General features: G+C 32.1%; 1 protein-coding gene across 1 annotated transcript in view; it reads right to left on the bottom strand.

The window, feature by feature from the left end:
• Window positions 1-11,411: 11,411 nt before the first annotated feature.
• The window catches only part of LOC107436452 (uncharacterized), a 43,003-nt gene continuing 26,508 nt past the window's right edge, over window positions 11,412-27,906 (bottom strand). The window contains exons 4-6 of the mRNA XM_043044472.3: window positions 17,224-18,093; window positions 15,417-16,396; window positions 11,412-14,344 (exon numbers count right to left, since the gene is read on the bottom strand). Of these exons, the coding sequence (XP_042900406.2) occupies window positions 11,962-14,344; window positions 15,417-16,396; window positions 17,224-18,093 (4,233 nt within the window). The 3' untranslated portion in view covers window positions 11,412-11,961. The remainder of the gene's footprint in view (window positions 14,345-15,416; window positions 16,397-17,223; window positions 18,094-27,906) is intronic.

The raw sequence follows: 27,906 nt of genomic DNA, 5'->3' as shown, positions 1-27,906 counted from the left end.
TATTTATGAATTTTGATCTTGATAGAAAATAATTTTATAATTTTGAAAAAAATTTTTTTTTTCTCTTTCAAATTAATGAAAAAAAGCGTATTTACGTAATTAATTTATCTAATTTGTTTTGTAACTCAACATATTTTGTTTTCTTTTTTAATTTGTTTTTGTTTTTAAAAAACAGCTCAAAAGAAAAGCTTAAAATTTATATTGAACTAATTTTAAAGCATTTTCAATGTATATGAAGTAATTTTCTGTGCCTTTTATGAATGCACAAAAAAAGAAACTGTAGTCACTTGAAAAAAAAGATTCTGTTGAAGATAACTGCTATATTTAACACAAATTTTTTTTTAAAGTAAAGGAAAGAGAGCATAGGAGAATGTTAGAAACAATGTTATCGAGATTTAATTATACCTAAAATATTTCCAAAATTATGGTGGAAATATTAAAAATAAATTAAATCCATACGCGATTTAAAATGAAATTAATTATACGAATCAAGCTTTTGCACATTTACATGAAACGTTGTTTCCACATTGAGTAATTAAATAAAAGCATTATTAACATCTCTAAAGATAATTGTTGGTTAGCGTTAATGTTGTTTTTTAAAATAGATCTTAATTTGTCCTTAAAATATGCATCATTTCAAAATGTATATTTATAAAAAATTATTGCTGTACTCATTGTAAATGGGTTGACATAGTTGTAGGAAAAAAGCAACTTAGTTTGTTTTTCCTATAGTTATGTAGATGGCAGCACTAAGAAATAATGAAATTAAATTTAAACAGATCGTCGGTCGGTAATTTTTGTATGCCAAGAGACTTCTTTAGATTGAAAAGAAAATTAAGAAATGCCCTAAACAAGTAACGGCTGAGTCATTTTTATTAAACAAAACTAAAAATATTGTAAACGGGCAAATAATACGCTAAATAAAAATCAATTCGATTTGTTGAAAGCAGGTTAAAAATTTGATTAATCATTGTTGGGTCCTTTTCAAGCATTCAAATTAATTTACAACATATTTTTGTAGATACGTAATAAATTAATATTCTAAAAATATGCCTGTGCCAATCAGTTGCAACTAAAGTGCTATGTTCTATCTTTATTTGCCTTTTACTTAATTGCAAATTGGGTTCTTGCAACTCTAGAAGATGGTCACTGATAAACAAACACGTGACCTATACCTATAGTTTAATATTACCTCAGCGCCAGCTTATTGTTTATAAACAATTTGGCGTGTTAAAGACGAGTGAAGTTTCTCGAGCTAGCTCTCTCCTAAGTTAGAATGTAATTAGCGTGAAGTTAATTAAATACCACACAGTATCGCACAATGAATTTGTTATTTGCGTTGCACTAGAGTTGCACAATACGTTATTGGTTACGGTCTGAGAAACATCCCTAAGGATGATCCGGAGACAGTATACATTCCGTTTCACAGGAAGGACACATTGACAGATCATCCATCTATCCGTAGAACGTGATTTTGACCAGAACTAGAGCACTATCTATCACCGATCCAGTACCCCCAGAGGTATTGATTTGCAATGAAAACTTTGAGGAATTTGTGATCATGATAAATTTTGCTTGCACCAATCACCATTTCGTACACGGGGAGTGTTCGACAGATGGAGATCGAACTTACGACCTCTCGGACATGGGCTCAACGCCTTTCAGTCAGGCTATCCTGGCTTCTTCTTGTTTATGAGTCCCGCAGTGAACTGATCGTTAAAACTCGGTTCCCAGCAGATCATCGAAGTCAAGCATCACTGGCTGCGGTCAGTGTGCGAGTGGGTGACCACTTGGATCAGTCTGTGTAGGGACCGAGGGTGTGCAGTATTGGTCCTCGTTAAACTGTTCTACCGTAAAGTACTCGACTTCGCGTGCAGGTCGTCGGGCTACCGAAGCGGGGGTGCCATCCCCTCTGCAGAGGAGCAAAATTGTGATGGCATGTCTTCGGATCATCCTCAGGGATATTTCCCAGACCGTCGCCAATAGCCCATTGTGCAGCTCTGGTGCGACGTAAATGAACAAATCAAATAATCTTGTTTACGAATTTCATTGCAACCGAGCTATATTTTTGTTTTGTGAACCAGGCAACTTCAATGCATAGTTAGTTTGTTTATGTTCTGCATGACTTCGTGTCTGTCTTTGTGATAAGTAAGAAATATATAATGAAATAATTCAAATCTTTGTCAACGTATATAGAATGTGTCACTTGAGAGAATTGATATTTGACGCACTCGTTTTACTCGAAATAAAATGGAAATAAACAGTTGATAAAGTAAACAAATGCCACGTTTTAACAACCGAACTTGATCGAGACATCCACACAACGTCACTTGCAGGTATTCCTCTGAAATTTTAATTTATTTGGTTATTAAAATTGTGTTAGATGTAAGATCCAGCGTAGCTAATTTAATTCAGTTGTTTTCTAAAAATATTTGTTTTGCGAAAACTCAATAATTTGCAATGCTAGAACTTTTAAAATTTTGCTGTATTTCCTGTGTTTCCTCTCTGTTACCGACCATTAATTAAGCTTTATTTCAAAATATAATCTAATAAAAAGAAATTTTAGTGATTTACAGAGTAAATTTGATTACTGTATGTAATATTTGCTATGTAACATTTTTTAAATTATTTACTTGAAATTTAAAATAGTAGATTTAATAAAAACTTTCAACTTTTCTATAAATATTAACATTATGTTATATAATATATTGTTATATTATATAATATATAAATACATTTTATCTTTTATAGTAGTAAAAATAATGATGAAGAAAAATATTTGATATTACATTTTAGTAACAATAATGTAAGTGCTAAAACTGAGATGTTTAATGTTTTATTTGAATATTTGTAAAGATCAAAAACAGATCGGAAGATAATGCAGATTCAAGTTAATGATTTATTTTTGTATTTTGTGTTTCAAACCAAGAAATGCATCGTTATTTTAAGTTTTATGGACAAGAAACATTTTAACTCCGCTGCTGAAATTTTCATAGGTAGTAAATATACTATTTAAATTTGGAATTTTTTTTTATGAATTCCAATAGATTTTGAAAATTATCCTGCTGCAGTTGTATAAGTCATATTATTTCCTGTGGGTATATTAATTTAAAAATGAACATTGCACTAAATCCATTTTAAAAATAAAAATATTTATTTTTTAAGTATATCTTAAGCTAATTAGGTATTTTTTCTACTTCCTGGCACATTAGTTCTAAGAAATTTTTAGTTGCGTGATAACATATCCAAATATGCGTTTGAATCAGGGTTCGCCAAGTGGGCCTACTTTGAAAAAATCAGACCGGGTTCAATAAAACCCAGGCGGGGTGGGTTTTCTCTAAAATACCCGGGTTTTTCAAGCCCTGGTTTAAATTTGATTATGTACTTTGTGATGGATAAATATCATTAAGTAAATATTTTTCTACCATTGTTACATTTTAACTGTTGCATTTTTTTGTGCAAAACTGGTATAATATTAAAAAATTCGTCCTGGTCTTAAAAGATTGATGAGTTAAACCCGTTGATACAAAATTTTTAGTTCATTCATTTTTCTTACTTTTTCAATATTTTGTATTAATTTATATCAAAATAAGCGATAAATATCATATTTATCATTTTAATAATTTCTGGTAATGAAATACAGCAAGCAACATCGGTGTATTTGTCTACGCTAAAGGTGAAATCTTCCAAAGACGGCTCACCTCTGTCAGTCGTAACCTTTTACAAAAGAAATAACGCAAAATTCTACAAAACTAATTCACCATTTTTTTATTCTTTTTCATCCATCGTTTTTAAAAAACCAAAACAAAAAATGATCATATCTCTAATATCAAGCTTTTAGCTCGCAACATCAGAAAATGCGTGTTATTACATCACGTGACCATGACACCTTCCCCCCAGAGTCATATTAGATCCAAAGATCGAATATGGCAAATAATTTAAGGGTCACACTTTACACATAAACAAACTATGTTTCACATTCACCCAAATATTCACTGAATCTTAGGTTTAACTTAACACTAGGTATTTACTTTAATCACCTAATAATAATAATAGGAAAAAATGTTCAGAGTCTTATTTTAGTTTATATTTACAGTCTGGACAATGCATCTGCATTACTAAGTTTCGATCCTTTGATGTGACTTGCCTCAATATCATGGCGTTGAATGGCTAACGCCCATCTCTGCAACCTCGGGCTTTGGGGTGTCGCACTCGTCAGAAATACTAGGGGATTATGATCAGTTAATAAAATAATCTTAGCACCACAGAGTAAGGTTTCAAATCTCTGCAAAGCCCAAATAATAGCATAAGCTTCCCTTTCAATTGTAGACCATTTCTGTTGAGTTGAATTCAGCTTCTGGCTACCGAAAGCTATGGGACGAATATTTCCTTCTTCATCTAACTGACCTAAACAACATCCGACCGCATTTTGAGATGCATCCGTATGCAAGTAGTATGGTTTCTCTATGTCTGGGACTTGTAACTCTGCGATCTTACATAGCGACGTCTTCAATTCCTTGAATGCCTTCTCAGCTTCTTCGCTCCAAGGAATCTCATTAGGAACTTTCTTTTTAGTAAGCTCTGTTAGTGGAAGAGCAATCTTTGCGAAGTTTGGAATATACTGCCTGTAAAAGTTGCATAATCCCAAAGCACTTCTCAGTTGTTTTTTGGTTTTGGGTGCCTCTAATTTCTGTATTACTCTTATTCGTTCTTTGTCAGGAGCATGTTTACCTGAACCAATAATATGTCCTAAGTATTTAACCTTTTGTCTAGCAAATTCGCACTTTCTCAAGTTCACGGAGAAATTAAAATATTCCAATCTCTTAAAAACTTCTTCAAGATGAATCAAATGTTCCTCCCACGTATCAGAAAATACTGCTAAATCATCGATATAAGCACAAGTGAAATCAGACATGGACTGAACCACTTTAGACATAGCTCTTTGGTAGGTTGCAGCAGCATTTCTTAATCCAAAGGGTAATACATTCCATTGGTACTGGCCTCGGTGAGTTCGGAATGCTGTGAGGTGTTTGCTGCCGTTCTCCATCGGTATAGCCCAATATCCCTTCAACATATCTAGCACAGTAATGAATTTCTTCTTTCCTACTAAGAAATTCAACTCCATCATATTTTGCATTGGATATGCATCCGGAACGGTAAGAGCATTCAAACTTCTGAAATCAATGCATAACCTGATTGTTCCGTCTTTCTTATGAACACATACTACCGGGTGTGCTATCTCACTTACCACCGGTTCAATCAGTCCTAACGCTAGCAATTCATTGATCTGTGCATCCACTTTCCCCTTTAAGTTTTCTGGTATCTTATACGTTTTTGGTTTCATCGTATCCTCCTCAGCTTTCAGCTTTATCGCATGTTTCCCAACTTTAGCTATCCTTATCTTCCCCGAAAACAACGTTTTGCGTCTATGTAAAAGATCTTTCAATTGATTTTGTTGCATTTTGGGTAAGTAATCCAAATTTAATCCTTTCAATGCTTCATAGCTTTCCACATCTGTAGGAAGAGTTGGTGTTTCGTATATTTCACCAAATTCATCATCAATATCATAGACAACTCCAACTGTTTGAATTCTCGCTTTGTATTCTCTCATTTTGTTAACATGCAATAATCTTAAATTTCCTTCAGGCATTTGCAAATAATACGAATTCGGTTTCACTCTTCTAATTACCTTTACTGGACCTATCCATCTGGCATATAATGAATTGGATGAATCATGCATTAGCACAAGTACTTGATCTCCTGGCGCAAATTCCCGGTATTTTTTCCTTCTATTGTAATATTTGGCATAATTACTTTGTTGCACATCACTTGTTAACCTTGCCTTTTCGGTTGCTATTTCTAATTTTCCTTTTAACTCTTTTAAATATTCCTCCGCTGATCCTTTCATATTCAAAGGTAAAAACATATCTCCGGCCCAAATTGACTTCAATATAGATAACGGGCCTTTCGGTTCTCTCCCGTACATTAGCAGAAAAGGTGGTACTCCTGTAGTTGCATTTGGAACTTCTCGATAAGCCCATAGTACAAATGGTATGTGTCGATGCCAATTTCTTCCTACTTCTCTAATAATGTGATGTAGCATATTTTTGAAAGTTTGGTTCCATCTTTCAATCAATCCGTTCCCTTCCGGATGGTATGGCGTTGGAAATCGCGGACAAGCTCCTAAAACCTTCAAAAACTCTTGCGTTAAACTTGCCGTAAAATTTGTCGCATTATCCACCACGATTACTTCTGGAATTCCTGTCCTACAGAATATTTCGAGCAGTGCTTCACATGTATTCCTTGCCGTTAACGATTTGAGCGGGACTGCTTCAGGCCATCTTGAATGTTGGTCCATCAAACAAAGGATATATTTATGTCCTTGTGCTGATACTGGATCTAGAGGACCAATTAGATCTACGTTCACCACTTGGAATGGAAGTTCAGGACGTGACACAGGTGTTATCGGAATTTTGTCTACTGAACGAACAACTCTTCTACCTTGGCACCCATGACATGAGCTACAATAAGCTTTAATTTCCTTGACCATCCCTGGCCAATAAAAGGAAAATTTAATTCTTTGAATTGTTTTACGAGCTCCTAGATGTGCTCCGAATACTGACTCGTGGGCAATTTCTAGTATTTTACCTTTTCTAATTTCGGGAATTACTAATTGTTGTATTCTATTCCCGTCCAACAGCTCTTCATGGCATAGTATATTATTTTGTATCACATACCCTCCTTTATTTTGCTTCCCCAATTTCCATGCTTCTTGGAGAGTATCGCAACTTTGTTGTTGTATCTTGAATCGTTCGGTTTCATTTCCATTCTTTTTATCACCGCATTCACCTACTGATGGCTCCTGCTGCTCTTCTCCGTCACTTGCACTCATATATAACTGCTCCTTTCGGGAATCTGATCTTAGCTTCATAGCAGCAGTAAAACTGGGATTGTATACTCTTTTTTGTTCTAATAATGCCTCATAAGTTTCAGCATCCAACAAAATGTCAGCATTTAACCCATTGACGGCTGCTATCATCGTTTTAATTATAGGCGTAATATATCCTTCCGTTACCAAAGCGATTTCCACTTCTTTTAATTCAGCTTTTAGACTTTCGCCAAACGCAGGTTGTAATATTATATGCCCTTTGTAATCCACTTCCTTACCCACTATATCGTTTTTAAATACACTTATTTGTGCACCAGAATCTACTACAGCTTCGTATTCATTTCCATTATATGAAATTCTAACTTTCTTAAGGGCAGCTATTTTTGGTTGAACGCCTTTACATTTTTTGTTTCCTATCATGACTTCACCGTTAAATCTTGCAGTGACTACTTTGCTTTCGATATTTCCATTTCTGAGTACCTTAACTTCGGATACTTGCCCTTCCGATACTTGAACCTCGGCCACTTTGCCTTCAATGTTTCTTCTCCTCTCTTTATTATCTCGACAAAATCGTGCCAAGTGTCCTACTCGTCCACAATTAAAACATGTGACTGGATTTTGGGAAGAACTCCGCTTATCAATTCTGCCATGGTTGTTATGCTCATGTTTATATCCTTCACCAAATGTATGATATCTTCTACTAACCATGTTTGGTTTTTCCCGGTATAAGTTCCTATATGGTTGAGAAGCAATGAATTTAGTAGTTTGGTTATATTTCCTTGCATTCTCGTACTCATCTAGCTTCTCAGCAAGTGTGTCAACTGAGCAAATTCTACTCCACTCATCAATAAAATGATTTTGTATGTCTCCAGGTACTCGTTCTTTTATCTGTTCGACAATGACAAGTTGTTTCAGGCTGTCGAAATCATTAATTTTTAGTCCCGAAACCCATTCGTTAAAATAGTTCGCCAATTCAAATCCAAAATCTCGCCAAGTGCTCTCAGCCGCTTTACAATGTCTCTTAAACTTTATTTTAAATGCTTCTGGGCTCAATTTAAACCTTTTCAATAACATACATTTTACATGTTTATAATCATTTGCTTTTTCTTCAGGCTCCCTTGCAATTAAATTCGCCATTTCTAGAGGCAATAATCCAACAAGATGCGTTACCCAATCTTCTTCTTTTATATGGACTCTTCGTGCTTGTCTTTCAAACAATATTAGATAAAAACTTATATCACCTTCTTTTGGATCAAAAGTACGCATTAATTTTTGCAATCCACCAGGTACATGTTCTCTTGTTTCTTCATTTCGAGAGCTGCTCGTCTCTCCTATAGTACCAGTATGTACCAATGAAGCTTCTATCTTCAACCTCTCCAATTCATATTCCTTTTCTTGCCGCTTTAATTCATCTTCCCTTTCCTGTTCTCGCCGCTTTAATTCACCTTCCCTTTCCTGTTCTCGCCTCTTTAATTCATCTTCCCTTTCCTGTTCTCGCCGCTTTAATTCGTCTTCCCTTTCCTGTTGCTTAATTTCATATTCTTGTCGCCTAATTTCATCTTCTTTTTGTTGGCGCTTTATTTCTTCTCTTCCACTAACTATTCTTTTTAATAATTCCTTCACAAACTCCTCTTCGTACTCCGTACTTGCCAATATAATCTTCTTTAATTCGGTAACTCTCATGTCTTCCGTTGCCGTTTCTCCTAACTCTTCCGCCAAACACTTCAAATCTACTTTTAAAGCTCTTCCTAAAAATGCCATTTTTCACCTACTACTTTCTAAACTGCACCTTCTTACAAAAAAAAAATGCCACTTCCTAAACCAATTTCAAGACAATCTAAATAACTCACTATCTTCCATCAAACAACTTGAAATTCATAGAACAAACAACTACCAATCTTTTATTCGAAATCCATTGGGATCTTCCCGCACATTTGTCAGTCGTAACCTTTTACAAAAGAAATAACGCAAAATTCTACAAAACTAATTCACCATTTTTTTATTCTTTTTCATCCATCGTTTTTAAAAAACCAAAACAAAAAATGATCATATCTCTAATATCAAGCTTTTAGCTCGCAACATCAGAAAATGCGTGTTATTACATCACGTGACCCTGACAACCTCCAAACATTTATTTTTCATATTTTCACTTATTTACTATTATTAATTAGATATTTATATAAGAAATAATTATTCACCATTGAAATTTCTTTAATTTACAAAATCAATTATTGATAAATATTTGAGTATGAATGAACAAAAAATGTCGCGAAATACTTTTTCCGAATTTTATATTTTAGTGCAAACATAATTCGATAATCCAGCAGATTTTTTTTGTAACTGTTTTTATATAATTGAAAAATGCCGAAATATATTTTTCTTGTAGTTAGAGAGTCAGAAAAAATACATAAAAGGACACCGGTATACCATCTGTCCCAAAATGTTATCTATTGTACTAGTTTATAGTTATCTATTCCGGTATACCATCTGTCTAAAATGTTATCTATTGTACTAGTATCTAGTTTAACATCCTTTTCTAAATTCAGAAGAAAGATAAGAGGGAAAAATGTCTATACATTTCTTATAATTTTTTTTCATAACATGCGAATTTTTGTAAATCAGGTTTATTGATTTATTTTGCCAGTGTTACATAAAAAAAATTTAGTCTTACCCTTTTTTATTTTAATTCCGACACATCACTGATATTACATTTACTCAACTTAAAAAACATGCATACGACTTATTTATATTCTTGTTAGTGATTCGAAAAATTTCAAGCAGTAAATAAATTTACTTTCTCTCTTAAATTATTTTCATCATGTAACAAAAAGATAAAAAAAGTTATGCCTTAGTATTCAATTTGTATGAAAAATCACGAGACGAAAAATATTGAGCAGAGAGTTGTTCATTGTTACCTTTGCCAATATAAAATTTTTTTTGACATGCAATGATAAAAAAAATACATCAATAAAAAAAATACATCAACTGCAGAAAAAATCCCAAACAGTTATTTTTTAAATATTTGCTTATTTAACTCTTTGTTAAGTGAATTATTTTTGATATGGTAAAAAAGATATATTTTTTTTCACTTTTACTACTTTATTTGCATCAAAAAACAAAGGCAGAATTCATTATTTGAAAAAAATGTTTGAACTTCCACTTTCTTTGTTAAATTAACTCAATTTTGAATAATTTTCTCCCTTTTGCCGTATATATATATATAGATATATAAAAAACGAAAAAAAAAAAACCTTCGAACGAAAACAAGGGAATTTTTTCTTATCGCAACTGGAGAAATACTAGTACTAATAGTTAGTTCGCAAGAAAAAGTTTAAAATGAAAAAAGTGAGAAGCTCTGGTAGAACAATTTTTTATTTCTGTTTTTGGTCCCTTTTTAATATGCACCGAGGAAGTAAGAATTGCTTATATTAAAATTACTTGTTATATAGTCATGAAGTTAAAATTACATTTGGAGTTTCATAAAAAAAAAATTTAATTTTTTGTTGTTGAATTCTCTCTACCCTTTGTACTAAAAGCTTTATGGAATTTCTAAAAGTAAATTTGAACACCAGTTTATTTTAAATATTTTAAACTCAAAAATTACTATTTTATTATTAAATTTCGGTACAAATTATATCACCATAAGTATTCTTAAAAACCTAATTCATGATCTGGTCTCTATCTCCTTCTATTACTCACAAACGGTGAAACTTGTGTTTTGTTTACAATTTTTCTTGCATAGCAAACACACCTTTCCCATGTTGTTAGATGGTGAAATCGCTTATAGTAGAATTGATAGATTTTTCATGAAAGACTGCTGAAGAGTTAATAGGTATTTGAAACAAATACACCAAATTTTAAGTAAAGTGATCGGAAAAAATATCTAAGTGAGAAAATTTCTTAAAAGCTACAAGAAAAGTTAATTTTTTCGGAAACAATATTTTTTAAATTGGCTCTAAAATGTTGGGATTGCAAAATTCTGCTTTAGAAAAAGCTAATTTATTCTCACAAAATCTCAAATTAGTTACAATGTTCTTCAAAAAATGCTTCTTGTTAAACCATTCCAAATAATTCATTTGTGCCCACTTCCGTTAAATACTTCTTTATATTGCAGGGCGTTGTTATTGAAAATAGTGGTTGTTTTGAAAATATTGTTTTACTGTTTTTTATCTAATAGAGTTATATGCTAGCAAACTTAATAACTAGTTTTGAAACGAGGTAAGAATAAATTCCTTGTTTCTTTAGTAGAACGCAATAAACTGGACATTTCTATTTCTTTCTTTCCTTCTGTGATTTTTCACATCTTAATTTTTTTTCTCTGGCAATTTTGGTAAAAGGGGTGTAGTTATGTTCATTCATGCTCAAGTTTAAAAATGTTTCTAATCCGATTTTCGAAAAATGTAATTATTATTATTTTTTTAAATATCGTTTTTTCCATATGAGGAATTTTAGCAATTTTCAATTGTACTAAAATTGAAGAAACGAAATCTTACGGTTTAACTTAAAATCAAGACAGATTACATTTCTCAGAAAAAAATTTTTATTTTAAAAATGATAAACATATAAATAGTTAGTTTTTGATTCCACTTGCATACATAACAGTAACATATAACACCATTTTAAATCTAACACTCGATTTTTTTCCTTAAAAAAATATGCAGTTCGAGTAATTAGATAGCTTGGCACTTGCAACAGTTTCATATTAAACCGAATAGGATTTCTACAAAATCCAATCAAAGGACAAAGTTCATCGAGAACGCTGCTCTTTTTTGGATTTAACACAAAGTAAAATAGATCTTTAATCACTTATTTTCAAAAGTATGATAGTTGAACGCGCACGGAAGTAACACTTATTATCATAGGTGTGTTTGGCAAATAACATGATTACGTTTTTCGGAGGATGCTAAGGAATCTAGGCGATGTGTTTGCTTAAGATTCAAAATAAATAACGTTTCTAAAAGTGTTCTTTTATTACTTCTGATCTGAATACTTTTCAAAGATAATCAATGCCCGAAAATTGAAGTCATCAATTCGTCTTAAAAACAATTTCCCATCTTCTATAATCCATAATTTTAAGCAGTTCGACTATCTGCTTCATTCAGCTCTATAGGGGAAATCGTCGTTCTTAACTTAGGTTTTCCAAACTTCAGAATTCGTGGTCGATTTTGGAATTTTTTATTAACTGATCGCCTACTTTCGAAGTCAGACATCTTGCTTTCTCCTTCCAAATTCGTCTCTGTTACACCATCTTCTCCTTCCAAAAATGATGGATATTCTGTGGTCTGGACTAGATCGTTATAAGATTCCGTTTCTGCTTGAGTTTCGGTTATGATTTCTACCGGCGCTAAAGTAGTTGTTTCACTTTGGGGCGATTCTTTAGAGTTAACGGTTGTTTCTTCTCGCTGGTAATTAAGCATGCCCTCATTTTCATCACTTCTATTTATGCTTTCGACAGTGTCTGGATTTTCAGTGCTTGTTGTAGTGGTTGTCTTTACACGAACCCGCTTTGCGTATGGTTTCCTTGATCTTAGTACTGTAGGAGTCTTGGTCACTCGCTGAGATTCTTCTCTCAATAATGGCTGCGATTGAGTCGTTGGGGAACTTCTTGCCTGTAAAACAGTTGGTCTCCTACTCCTATTGCGTCCAAAGAGATTTATTCGACTTCCATACTCTTCAGATTTTGTGGAAACTGTGGTTGTATCTGTTTCAGGGTATGATGTGGTGGTGCGCCTGCGTGGTTGATTTGTAGAGTTCTGGCGCCATTTGTTGTTTGAACGGCTTGAAGCTGATCGAGTTGAGATTTCAGTTTCTATTGTAGGTTCTGTAATGGTTTCTCGAATGTAAAGACCGTCTTCAGTTAAAGCTTCGGATGGTTTTGGCTTCCTAGGACGAGGTCTTCGTTTTCTAGTTCGTCTTCTTGTAGTAACTTCAGGTGTTTCAGTTGAATAAAAGTTAGCTTCGACATTATCTTGACTCCTTGATCTTTCCGATTCAGTGTATGCTTCTGATGGATGAGTATCGCCAAAAGATGATAAAACTGACTTTTCAGAGTCTTCAGTAGGGTCACCAGCTTCCTTATAGAGTGGCTCTTCTGGAGTTTCGGCTCGAGGGGTGGTTATTGGTCTTCTGGGAGGGGGAGGGAACGTTGGGAATGCTGGGAATGTAGGCTTTGGTGGAGGTGGCCTTCGTTTCGGAGCACGGGTAGTAGTTACCTGTTTAGTGGTATGGTATTCATCATCAAGGTATTGATAGCGATTGCTTTCAATATTTTCTGGGTGTCTATAAACTTCAACAACCTCGATGTTTGGCAATCGTGTGTTTGAATGGGTCTCTCTTGGTGGTTTATCTGTGTATGGGTTGAATTCTACGATAGACTCAGGAGTGTAACTAATGACTGGGTTTCCTTGGTTGTGATGTTCTCTGTGATTATAAGGGTGATTTATTTGTGATTCCGGTTGTCTTTGCCTATTTTGTGTCTCGCCATTGTAAGATATAATATCAACAACATCATTACTTGGTGGGGGATTTATGTAGTCACGAGGTGGTTCAAAAGTGTCAGGAAGGCTGTTGGCCGGTACATAATTTTGCGGAGGTCTTTCAATTTGATCTCTGGTACTTCCACGTGTTCTTGGAACAGACATTTCCTGGTATCGCGTGACTTGAGAAGTTGAAGGTCTACGTGCATTTTCGGAATCATTTGGAAATCGATTCCTCGGAGAATGCTGATCTCTATGTCTTCTTGAATCTGGTATATTTTGTATAGGTGTTCTCGTTCGAGTATACTCAACAGGCGAAGATGGAATATGTTGGTGTCGTTCTGCACGTTGGTCTTCAACAACTATATCATGCTCTATATCCTCTTTAACGGGATATGGTCTTCTATTGTCTTCATTAGATGGTTTTCTTGTTTGACTCCTAATTCTCGAAGAAGGTGGTGGTGGTGTAGGTGAGCGATAAAAAGGAGTTTGTATATTTACAGGTGGTGGTGTATTGCGTTGTGATTCGGGACGTCTAGAATGCTCGTGATTACTTCGTACTGGTAGAGATTCTTCTCTATGCCCGTAAGCGTTTCTGTTTGCTCCATCAATATTTTGGGGTTGTAAAAAGTTGGGATTTCGGTTTCGTACTGAAATTGTGTTTGGATCAGGAACTGGTTCCCTATTTCTTAATGGTTTTGGAGGAATAGGCTCTGGTCTTTCCAAAATGATGTCTGGATGGTATGATTGATGATGACTAACAGGTGGTGTCGGTCTTCTTAAATTTCTTTCAGGCGCATCTCTATTATGTGTTGGTTGTCTTGGAGATTGGTTATAGGGTATTTCTCTGTTTAGATTAGGCTGATATATAGGTGGAGGTGGTGGAGGCGGTTGTTCTGGCATGTACTGCCTTGGTCTGTATGGTCTCTGAATCGGTTGTGGAGATATCACTTGGTCAGGTATGAATCCATTTGGTTGTCTGCGAAAAAAATATTTAAATTAATTAATTTTATGTAAATATGGCTTATAGCATTTTGCAAATAATTTTTTTATAAAAAAATATTAATTGTTAATATATCGTTTTTCATTTCAAAGGAAAAATGTTTTAATCATGCAATAAGATGCACGTTGCTTCATAAAGAAAAAGCCCTGAATCCTCAAAATTGTAAAGATTTGTCTTATTTCTCTCACAAAAAGTGGTCATTCAACTTTGAAAGGCTATGAGGCATTTATTTATAAGGCATTTGATGCATTTACTTATTTATAATTAAATGCAATTTATTAGAAATTCTTGTAATATATGCTTTAAAAATAACTATACGACTTTAAATGACAGTTATCTTGTTGAAAAAAAATTGATTTATTCAATTATTAATATTCAGTCGCTAATGCTTAGAATTTTCATTTGGTAGAAAATATTTTAATTTAAATGGATTTTAATGGAAAAGTTTTATTTTCTTTCTCAGTTCCAAGCTCATGTCTGTTTTTTTTTCTAGCACCTTTTTTAAACTTTGGAATTTAAAACTTTAAAATATCGATTTAAAATATTTAAAATATTATATTAAAATATTTTTATGCCTGCATCCGCTTGTGAGAATATTAATTGTTCTCATCATGCATTTCCGTTTTGATGTTTAATTTTTAATCTAGTATAGTTATAGATGTTCAACAATTAAGTTTCGCCTCAAAAGATATTAACGATTTAGGACATTACATAAATAAAAATTGAAAATATTTTAAATCATTATGGTTTGAAAATAGTATGGTGAGAAAATTAATTTGAATTTGATGCACAAGTGTACTTTTTTGAAAGATATGGGTGGTTTAATTTGATCATTAGCCGTCCTAAAATGTTCAATGATTATTATTATAAATTTTTTTTGCCTTGAATAATCTGGAAAATTCTTATATAAAATTGTATTCACCTTATGAATTTAAATAAATAACATTATAGGCTCTTCCATTTTACATAATTAGTTTCATGATATTGTGAACTTACTACTAAATGAACTAGTTGCTACTATTGAGGACTAAAACTTAAAATAACCAACCTTTCTGGATTTCTTAGTTCTTGACTTTGAAAATTAGGTTTTCTTGTAGGGTTTTGACCTCCAGATTCACCATTATTTGGTCTAATATGAACTTGAGGTCTCTCCGTGATTGGCTGCCGCGGTCTTTCTGGAACACTATGTTGAGGGGGCTCTCTTGGTACCAGCTGTTGTGGTGGAAACTGGGGTGGAAGAACTTGCCCATGTGGTGGTGAAAAACCACCATGTGGTGCAACATCTGGTTGAGAATAAAGTCCATTGTAATGCACATAGCCAGGAAAATTACTGAAAAATGGGTTTTGAAATCCTTGGAAATTTTGCATTGGCCCTTCGATTTGAGGTAAAGCACTTCTTTCGGAAGTCTGTTGTTCTTCGTGTCCTCCATGTGGTCTAGGTTGTCTAGCTTCTGGTGTTGGAATCGGTCTTCTATTTTCCAGTGGTGGCGATTCGGGAGACTGTGGCTGCCGCAGGTATTGGCTTGGTCTATTTATCTGTGGTCCAAATGAAGGCACTGACTCTTCTTGCACTCCAGGGGAAGGGTAAAAGAATGATGTTTGTCTGATATCATTTAAAAATGGTTGAGGCTGGAATGGGAAATTCGGCAAATTCAGTGGATTAGATACTTGGGGAGCGTATAAGAGCATTCTATCTTGGCCTGGAGAGTTTTGTCGAGTGTTGCTTTGGGAATTCGTCAACCTTTCTCCTTGTCGATGCTCTATTTCACCTGGTCTTAGAGACTGTGGTCGAGCAGAACCTCTAGGGTTGACATTACGGTTGTCTTCAACATGAGATTCGTCAGGACTATAATAGTACACATTTCGTTGTTCTGCAGCAATTTGTCCACGGGTTCGAGGTTCTTTTAGCTGTTGTTGGTAATTATTTTGGGTTCTATCTTTTTTTCTTTGGCGAACTTCTAAGGTCACGGGTACGACAGGAACATCAGATGGTACAAGGGCTGGAGCAAATGGAATAGCATTTTCTTTCTGAAATGTTTTAAAATACTAAAATGGCTTATGACTAGAAAGTTTTTGAACAATTAGTAAAATTATCAAATGTTTAATTAGATATATAAGAAATATTCGCGTGCACAGTTTTATATTTTCAAAATTCAAGTTAATAATTTATCTTTTCAATTTTTTTGAACAATTAATAGAACTTATAAGTTGTTTAGAAATTTAGAGAATAAGAAAATAAGAATACAAGAATTTAGAAAATAAGAAAATAGTTTTATGAAATTTGACCGTGATTAAAAATGACTTTTAATAAGCTTGTTGAGCCTACAAGCCTTATTGATCCGTTTGTTGTGGAAAGTATTATTAGTAATTTTCGTAGTAATATTAAATTTAATAAATAGAGCATTGCAGAACTATAAATTAAAAATTAAACCTAACTGCTATTTTTTCGTACACTTACAATGTATATTTAACATAAAACTGTTTTCATTCCACATTATTTAGCTATACATTATCTAGAAAATAGTATTTTTTGTGAAGAACATTTCCTATGTAAGTATATTCTTTTATGTAATTTTATTTCATTGTGGAAGTTTATATTTTGTGTGTTGAACAGGAATAAAACTACTCCAATAAAATATAATTTTTTAAAATGCACTGAATTTAAATTATATTAATTTTTATTTGCTAAAAAAGCAGAAAGATTGCATTTAATAGTGATTCTTAAAAAAATCTATACGGCTCCAAGAAAATCTATAACGCTAAGTTTAATGATAAATAACTAAATAAAGGTTAAAGGGAACTATACATAAAGGAAATAATTTGAATTTAGAAAATTTCTAAATATAGCTAATTACCTGATGACGGTTTTGTGCATTTCTTTGGAAAATGTCAGAAGAACTTGCTAAAGTAGTATCCGGAACTTTGGCATAGACAATAGCGTACGGTTGAGTTGCCTTAAATTGTGATGGAACTGATCGTTTTCTTCGAGGAAGTTTAAAAGAAGACTTCTTTGAATCAGAAAATTGAAACTTTTTAGCTTTTCTTTGATATGGGCGATAATCCGATCCATCGCCATAATCCCTGTCGTTATAAACTTCGACCAAAACAGCACCGTTGGCATCCGATCGTCTGTTCTCATTGGTCAAAGGATCCAATTCCAAAGAATAAGGCACGTGAGATCTCCTGCTGAAAGTTGATGGCTTCAGCCTGAAAGAGGCATTTTCAGTCTTCGTCTTGTCATCTGGCAGATTTGAGGCTTCGATCTCTTTCAAAAAGCTGTTGAACACTTCATAAACGCCTCCGACTTCTTTAACTTTTGAGGGTTTTCCGATTTCAGTCGGCAGAGGGGTCGTCTTGCTTTCCGACGAGAGCGTCGGCTCTGCTAAAATGTGAGGTAGTTTGAATTCGGTCGCTGAGTTCAGAGCTGAGGCTGTGGTGTCCTTGGAGGATTTGAAGGTCAAATCCTCTGGAAGAGATATGAAAAGTTCGGAGCCGTCACAAGCTCTTTTAACTATGTCTTTCAGAAGACATATTCTGTGTTTTTGGTTTTCTAGGAAACATGGGATGGATACTCTGGTTCCATCTGAGTGACAAAAATGGAAAAGTTCGCAGCTGAACCTTGGGTCAGCATAATAACCTGGAGCTCTGTTATTGCAAGAAAATAGAAGCTCTGACACTGAAATGTCTTGATTGGAGCTCGATGCTAGGAGCACATTTTTCTCAACCTACGATAAAAGAAATATATTAATTGTTTTTATTCTGAATGAGTTCAAATAATGATTGATCGATTCACACTTTTTATTCCACCAACAATAAATTAATGTCCTATCTATGTTATTTTAATTATCAAACTAGTTTTAAACTCATATTTAGTGAGATTAGGTGATAATTCGTTTGATATAATTTCCCCATAAGAATTCGAGTGTTTAAGAATAGAAATGCTTTAGTTCGATACAGTTTTAACTACCCAGAACGAAATTCAAAAAAAATGTTTTCATCTCCATGTAGCATAAATGCGGGTTAGTTCCATCAGAAAAGTCTTCCACGAAGGTAAGCTATTTTATTATATATACAGCGGCCTAGGCCAATAGGCCCATGCGCCAAATACAATGGATCATTTAAAAGGTCAACAGACCCTTATATAAATAAAATACAAAAATTATATGTATATATAAAACACAAAACTTATTAACCCTTATATAAATAAAATACAAAAATTATATGTACATAAAATACAAAAATTATGAACCCTGAGACAACCAGTAAAAACTGAGTGAGCTGTGAGCCAGAGCTGGTGGACCCCTCAATACAAGACAAAAAATCTAACAATTCACCAAAAACAGCCGTAAATACAACTCATAAAACCGTCAAAAGGTGAAAGGATAAAATGACATAAATGAATATAGTGCTAAAATTGAAAAGTTAAAACTGAGACAAAATCACAGATGTATACACTTGCCAAGTACAATTTACACGAAGTACAATTAATTCCACGAACGTAAATTTCTCCCAATACTTGATCGAGGTTCCCTTGTCCTCTGGATTTTGTTGAAAATTACAAGGAAACGAAGTTGAACACTGAGAGTCGTAATTCAAAAAATTGGGTCTGCTGTCCAATGATGGTTATAAAATATAATAGTTTATTTATTATACTTGCCCACTGAATTTTGAACCATATTAAATTCGAATTTTTTAATATGTACTCTGTTTACCACCGTAGTTACATAAAAAGTTTTAAATAAAAAAGTAAAATTTGGTTCAGTTAAACTCGAGAACATAATCTGTTTTAGTTTAGAGAAATTCGCCTTTATAAATGTATTTCAATACCCGCCAAATGATGCAGAGGTTTGTCCGGTCATTGGGAGAGGTTTTTATGGACTCTCCTAAAGGTTTTCTTCAACACAAAGTCTATGGAAAAAATTCCGTGCCTCCCAAAAGTGGCCGTAAATAGAGGAGGTCGCTATACAGAGGTGGTTTTTCCTGGAGGTTTCACTGTAGTAGAAAAATATTACACCACCATTTTATATTACATCGAATAAAGAGATAGTTTGAATTCAAACGCTTAGGAGCATTTTTTTAACGATCCTTTTTTCTGATTATGCAATTAAAAAATTTTTTATTATTGTTTTTTTTTTTTTTTTTGACCCGGAAAAAATTTTAAGTTCTTGTGAGAATTAACCAACTTAAAACAAACTGTACTTAATCTTTTGCCAATATCTGGTAATTCTTTTTCTTATTGCATCATTTACTTACACAACTCGGGACATACAAAACATGCCTGTACAAAAAATCCCCAAAAAATAAAACTTTTTTTGTGCACTTTGGTTCCAGATTCCTAATTGGATATGAGAGACCCATATTGATTAAAAAGATTAATTGATGCACGAGGAACGGATTGAAAGAGAAATCTAGCTCAACGAAACGTTAAAGGAGGCCAACGAATTCGCCAACGCCTCTTAGGCAAAGATGCTCATTAACTCTCATTCCAGGTATGTTGTTTTTTTCTTAGGAAACATACCAGAAAAAAATCAGAACAGGGTCACTTTTGATTTGTTAAGATAAATCTGGATTGTAAGGTTCTTCGAAGTTCTTACAACGGACTGCCTACAAGGAACATTCCACGCTACGAGCAGTGTCCTTGAACTTGAAGAGTTAAAATCTTCTCTAGTTCGTGTATTGGGTCACTTTTGCTACCGGCGAAACGTGTTGTGAAGATAAAGATGCATTGATAATACATCTTTTTGTTATCAATTTATTGGCATTTAATCTTTTAAATGTTTCCCAATTTCACTTACGCTGCGATAATGGTATGTTAGATAACATGTTAATGACACGATCGATTAATAAGTTAACGACTTATAAGAACGTGGCATCATCCCGTGTTCGCGAAAGAAAGCACAAAATAGGTTGATGCATTATTTCTATTGATTTAATTTGTTTGGACAGAAATACACTACCGTGTATTTTACTAATTTTTAATTGTTTTAAAAACCTTATAAAATGCACTGAATTTTAATAATTGTTGCTTATTTTTAAAATTTTTCATTAATACGTTTTGCTAGCTGATTGTAGAGAAAACGTAAAAAAAGAATGCTTCTTGATTTCATTAAAAACATATTAAATATAATGATAAATATTATATTCTAACACTAAATTTTAAGTATTTTGAGAAAAACCTCAGTGGCTGACTACACTCTGTTGGATCATCTTCTTCTTGGAATATTACGTAAATAAATCATTTATGAAGTTTCACGAATTTGGTGATCCGTCGCTGATTCGAATTATAAACAGATTAAAGTATGTACTACATATATGTACACAGATATTGATTAAAAGAATCTTAATCAATGTATATCGATTAAGATTCTTTTTGATCTTATGTGGATTTTAGACATGAATTTTCGATACTTTTATATGAATTTATTAGTGTCATACTTTTTTTTTTATTGAAATTCAAAAGCCTTTTTTACGAATTTATGCAAAGATGAAAAGCGTGTTGTATCCTTGCCATTAGTAGGAATGTCTGCATGCGTTTTTTTAAAAGTGTCAACTCTTCGGGATGAAGAGCTAATTTTTGATGTATGTGACCTAGGTTCGAATCTTCGTCTTACACGCACCAACCGCAGTGTTGACTTAATAAAATCCGTATTATTTTGAATAAAAGAGAAATGAGGAATGTTATGTTTCCAAGGGCGCTTCCCTATTATGACCTGTTATATAGCATTCAAAGAAACAGTCTTTAATAGGGAAGAGCCCCTAGCGGTCTATTACAACATTTCTAAGAATGGGTTCCAATGCAGTTTTAATCTTGATGATGTGCCCTAATTTCTCTAGAAGTTTGTCTCAACATGTATCTGACCGACTGTTACATATAACGTTTCTATACTTGCATATTACGACGAAAAATTGTCAAAATATGTCAATAAGAAACCGTAGCTTGGAAAGAGAATTCGATTGTACATCGGAAAATACTGACGATTCGTTAAAAAATCTCATTAATAGAAAAAAATTGCTCCCTAGTGTAATGAGTGTCTAAACAAAAACTAACATTCAAGTAATATCTGTTTTATATTTAGTATTATTATATTTATTTTAAAATATATTACAAGTGATTTTGGTTAAATTAAATAATATCAAAGTGTTTTCGTTTGGCAAGATTTAGATAAATAGACTTAGTGTCTTTTTTTCCCAATTGGCTACAAATAAAACAGTTGAATTCCTAATTGAAAAACAAATATGCATTTGTTATTTTTTGGGTCATCAAACTGATAAAATTAAACTGCAATATAAAAACAATGATGCTTTTTACTTTCCAGTCCGTTAAAACACTTAGACTTGTAGTATAAAAACAGATAAATATATAAAACCTTTGTGGGTTAATTTGGTTGAGTTAAATTTCGTATATTATTATGTATTGGCTACATTAAATTTGTAGGACAAATAAACGAAAGCAGTTCACTTGGTTTAATTTTCATAGAGCTCGGGAAGTTGAAAAAGTGCATCTCACTGGTTGCATTGTTCAAAACAAGAAAATATGTTTTAAAATAACTCACGTTTGAACTATTACAAGTCTAATTTAGCAACGCACATGCTCGAAAAACTGTTAAATGCTTCGTCATATAGATCACTATCGAAAACAAAAAAAAGCGTTTTGTTTTTAGCACATAAATATGCAGAATCAAATTCCTCAATGCAACTATTATCTACGAACTTCATTTTGAGACATTTCTAATCGAACCATTGTTTCTTAACACCTTTGTTCGAAACTGCTCTAAATGTTTAATATAGGCCAATTATGGTTCTTTTTTTTTCCCTGTTGGTATGTTTGAAATCTAAATAAATTGCATTAGGATGTGAGTGAAAGTTCGCTTGTTCATTGGTTTTATTGGTATGTATTCGTAGACGCAGTAACTGAAATAATTGAAATTTATGAAATAGGGCTAATCAGTTCAATACATTTCGCTCAAACAAAGACAGGAAATCAGGTTACCCAGGTGATAAGTTGTATTTATGTTTACAATTCGAATGGCGTTAACTATTTTGCTCTAGTAAATAAAAATAATTGACAAACTTAAGGTTCTACATTGGCGTTCTTAAGAAAGAACTCAATAAATGAATTGGGATAAATGATAAAGTTTAACTGAGCTATAGAGAGCAAGCTGTATTATGAAATAATTATAGTTTTCTGCAAAATAATAATTATCCAAATGTTCAGCTGCTTGCATTCTTAAAAATTTTTTAGATATTACTTCATATATAAATCAAAATGACAATCAATCCTGTGAGCATTTACGTAAATAACGTGAGAAAACCTGTATCAAGCTCCACATACCCCATGTACTGTAAAAAATGTGGAATCAATTACGGTGAAAAATACTGGCACTCCTGATGCATTATAAATAAAATGATTTTCACTGTAAAATCCTTTTTACCGTAAAACTTTATATTATAATTTTTACTGTAATATTACTTTCATTCAGGAATTTTACAGTAAACACTATAAAAAGGTTAACTTTCACTGTAAAAATTACGGCATATCAGATGTTTTGTTCCGTGAATAGGTGTGGTAAAAATGAATATTACGGTACTTTTCACCGTAATTTGATTCGAGATATTTGCAGTGTACTTGTCACCAGCTATTTTTCCATGCTGAAACTTGTTGATAATTTTCTGTAGCTTGTTGCTGTAAGTTGCTGCAATTACGCATCTTCTAACTGCGTTCTGCGCAAAAATTGAATATATTGTTTTACGACTTGCCAAACATCATATTAGTATATAGATATGTACTAATGTAATGTTTATATTATATTACTAGTTAGATATGTACTAAAATAATGCTTCAAATATATTAGTACATAGATTAGTACACCTCCGGAAGAGCTACACTAGTATCGCTCATTACACGCCAATTGCACGCCAATTACAATAATTAAGTGTTATTGTAATTAATCATAGAGGACATCAATTAATTGCCATCAATTAATCACGATCGCAAGTAATTACAAACGGTTATTGTTACTTGCAATCACAACAAGAAACGATTACAGGTAATCACGATTGTCAGTAATCATAATTAACGATTGATTACGAGTAGTTATAATTTACGATTACAGCCCAATTAAATGTAATCAAGATTTCAAGTGATCAACCGTGATGACTTGATTTCAAGTGATCAGTGCAATTAGGATTTCAAGCAATAATTACTTTTTATCACAGTGCATAAATTGTGTTTCTAAATTGCAAATCTCTACAATGTCATTACATGTAATTATGATTACTTGTTACCATAGATTTTGATCACTTGTAACCATGATTGCAAATAATCGATCATATTTTTGCTCTACTCTAATATCGCTGATGCAACTATGTGGAAATGAGTGCAAAGGAATGTTCGCTTTTAAAATGATTGCTGCAGCTTTGTTGCTCAGCCGCTATTGTTGCTCAGGTAGCTAATTTCTGGGAAAAGTAAAGAAAATTAATAAAAAACAAATGAATTAGAACAAAAATGGCAACAAAAAAAAACTTTGAAGAAGAAGTATTTTTGTTTTTCTAGTACTTATACGCTTCGATTCACAAAGTTATCTGTTCGAATCTTAAAACGAGTAACTAATCTAGCAACTGAAAAACTAATTCACACATGTTTTAAAACCTTAGTTACGCGATGCATAAATGAGTGTAAAAAAATTATCGATAGTCAGCTATAGAGTGCAAAAGATTAGTAAAATAGAGAGGAAAAAAAAATGTTCTTAATCACCGTTGTTGGCGGTAATTGGTTTCATGAAAGAAACCCAAAAGACGCTTTGTACCATGGTGCTGAAAACCCATTAGTGGCAACTTGTCGCTTTAATGCGCGCTTCGTTACATGCACGCTCTATTTAATACTATTGTTTTGAGTTAATAAGACAGATAGTTTCTTTTCACTATCATCGCGTGTTCTCATACCAATTGTCATTGCATCATGTCCGTTTAGAATTGCAAACTGATGGAGATGGAAAAATGAGATTGCTGTAATCTAGCAATCCCACGACTCAATTCTTCATTAGAGCTTCGATTCCTTTTAAAATTATTTCATAATTATAATGGTATTCAAACAATGTATATTTTCTCCATTTATTATTTCACTTTGTTTTATTTACGCAAAAAATAACAAGAATTTTTTAAAAAAAGAAATTTTTTAGATTTTTTTTTAAAAATTCCATTCTCCTTCTTATTTTTTCATTCCATTCTATTTTTATCGTATGAAGAAATTCGATACGATTCCCTTGTATTTTAAATGAACAGAAAAAAATAACAAAAAAATAAGACAATAGTAATCTAACAGTCCCATGATTCAATTTATCCTTCGATTCCTTTTTAAATTATTTCATAATTAAAAAGTGTATGGTATCTTCAAAATTTATATTTTTTAACTTATTATTTTAATTTCTTGTTTTATTTAGGTAAAAAATAACAAAAAAAATTTAATGAAATATAATTAATAAATATAATATAATTTAATAAATATAATATAATTTAATAAAATAAGTTTAAAAAAAAATCTTTCTGATTACAATTTTAGTATTATTTTTTTTAAATTCCGCTCTCCTTCTAATTTTTTCATTCCATTCTATTTTTATCAAATAAAGAAATTCGATACGATTCTCTTGTATTTTTAAATGAATAGAAAAAAAAAACCAAAACAAAAACAAAAACATAAGCAAAAACATTTAATTTCAATAACTAATCGTCCTCTAAACCAGGGATTCCCATCCCCCGGTCTGCCCAAGAAAAATTAAATTATTTTTATTTTATTTGTTGTGGAAAATTTCTCTCGGGTTTTTCATTTTTCCATGGATAAGAGGTTAACCGGGAGCTGAGAGACTTCATTCAAAGCCGCCCTAATGCAATGCATGCAGATGTATTTTATTTTGAAGGCAGGTTTAAATACAATAAATTTTAAATTATTGAATTAAAACAATCTAAAATTCCAAACAATCAAGTTCTATCCTTCCTTCTCAGCTGGCCGGGGTAAAAATATTAAACGTTGACCGGTCTGCGGCGATAGAAAAGTTGGAAAGCATAGCTCTAAAATGATCATTTTTTTGATAATAAAAGATTTGGTTATTTGCAAATGAGAGTAAAAAAAATGAGAAATGTAGTTAACAGTTAGTGATGCTAAGTTGATAACCCTTAATATACCAACGGGACTTTTAAGTCTCACTAATTACTTCCTTTAAGCATTGAAACGGAACAAAATATCCAATCGGAACTTGTCTGTCACTGTAATATGATTATCCGTTTTATTTTATTTTATTTTATTTTATTTTAAACTTGACTGACTAAACCTATATAAAAACCTATATACTTATACAAAAAATACATATAAATATCTAAATATATAATAAATATATATTATATATATAAACATATATAAAAACCTATCTAAGAGCTACTAAAAAATCTTAGATAATCGGAATCACATTTGTACTAAAAAATATAAATTCTAAAAAAAGTCATTTGAAAGATATTTATTCCTATTTTATTTTATTTTATAACCGTCGTTGAACTGCCGACCAATTTTAGGGGTTTACGTATACTAATGCTCAACTCCGTAGCCTTGTAATTTTGAATCCAATCCAGAAGACAAGGGAACCCCTGGATCGAGTATTGGGAGAAATTCTCCTACGTGAAGGACTTTTTGATGGAGCTAAATCGCATTTGATGGAGTGGAAGTTTTTATTCATATTCAAAAATTTATCAATAATTGATTCTGCAAATTAAAAAAAATTGTAGAATCAATAAATAACTGTTTTTCTGAAATCATTTTTTAATGCCCATGTAATTGGAACTTGTCATTCAGGCATCAGTAGGGTACACCTCTTGCATCTAAATAACAGCAGATTTAAAAAAAAATTTTGTTTGAAAGTGAGCCGTCTTTCAATGTTATTGTTTGGAAGTGAGGCGCGTTTTATTGTTATTGTTTGGAAGTGAAGATTGTATCTTTAATACCAAAAAAGATGCCAGTGTTTCATATGCATAAATTATTAAAACGCTAAATATAATATTTTTCATTTATATTGAATCAATTAATACAAAATAATGGAAAAATTATGTAAATATGTTTAAGAAAAATTCTGCATATAAGTGTTAAGCGATATATTAAAATATTTTCTACAGTATTAGTGCAATAACTTTTTTTAAAATGTACCTTTGCAGTATAATGGGAATTTGATAATAAAACCAAACAATTGTAAAATGTGAATATGTGTTTCTTTTTAAAAGAAATCAGCGCTCCGTAATTTAGTTAAAGTCTTCAAAGCTTCTTTTAGGTAAAACTTTAATTTTTTATGAAAAAAGGAAACTACAATTTAATATATTGAAGTAAAATAAAATCAAAATTAATCGGAAGATAAAATTTAATTAAAATTTATTTTGAAGCATTGCGAAAAATTGTATTGAATAACTGCAACAAAACTTATTGTTCCTTTTCGACTAAGTTATCAGATGAAGCTTACTATATTAATTTAGCTATTGCAGCAAATAAAATAATTAAAAATTTTATTGAATGAAATATAAAATATTTATTTATAAAATTCAATGACTTTGCTATCAACACTCACCAATTTATTAATATGCTTAGTTTTTTAAAAAATGAGTTGCGTTCACATTTGTTTTTAAAATTAAATTTTTGGGTAAGACGAAAAAGTACGTTGATACAAATAAAAGTAACTAATTTTAGTATCTGGGATGTTTGTGAAAAAAGCTATTTTAAGAAGAATGATATGAATTTAATACGTCGTATCACTTCCAAAAGGGAAGTATCAAAATCATTAGGCTATTGTAATCTTATAAGAACTGGATTTATGACAACACTAATCCGATTATTTGATATTGGCGATTAGTTTTCCTTTATCCGCCAAATATAAACAACATATAAAGTTAGCTGTTTTGTTTAAGGAAATAACATATGCTTAGAAATAATGTATTGTTGGTCAACTGCAGAAGTTGTGTTAGGCGGAAGAGTTGTGTAATTAACGAAATTATTTTAAGAATAAAAGTAGTTTATTTTATCAAAATACATTGTTACAGTGGATATACGTCAAATTAGAAAGAAGTAAACTCAAATTGATACATTTATTGTTGAGTTTAAAAGTTTTTTAAAACTGATTTCACATTTATATATTACACGCTCGCTTTCATATCATTTATCGTTGAGTTCAAAAGACTTCCTATAAATAATCAACTCTCTGAGAGTGCAGCGAGCAGGGGATTGAACTCTTTAGTTGTACTTTTAATTCTTGTACAATGCAAAAAAATATAAAAATAGTCAAATGAAAATCTAAAAATTTCTTTTATTTTTCTTATCTAGTAATTTTATATTTTTTTCTTTCTAAACTACTAAATTTTCTAGTTCTTTTTTAATAATTTTTTTTGGTATTGATAGATACTTAGTATGGAACATTTTTGGATACAGATTAAACGGAACAAAGTTATAAATATACATATATACATACGAGGACTCTTAAATGGAAAAAAGAAACATTGTTTTCGTATTGTCT

Source organism: Parasteatoda tepidariorum, chromosome 6 (genome assembly GCF_982258835.1).
Source record: "Parasteatoda tepidariorum strain Cologne lab strain chromosome 6, Ptep-v5.0, whole genome shotgun sequence".
NCBI classification, from domain to species: domain Eukaryota; kingdom Metazoa; phylum Arthropoda; class Arachnida; order Araneae; family Theridiidae; genus Parasteatoda; species Parasteatoda tepidariorum.
Note: the sequence above shows the minus strand (reverse complement) of the source record. Positions and strands in the feature narration are given on the sequence as shown.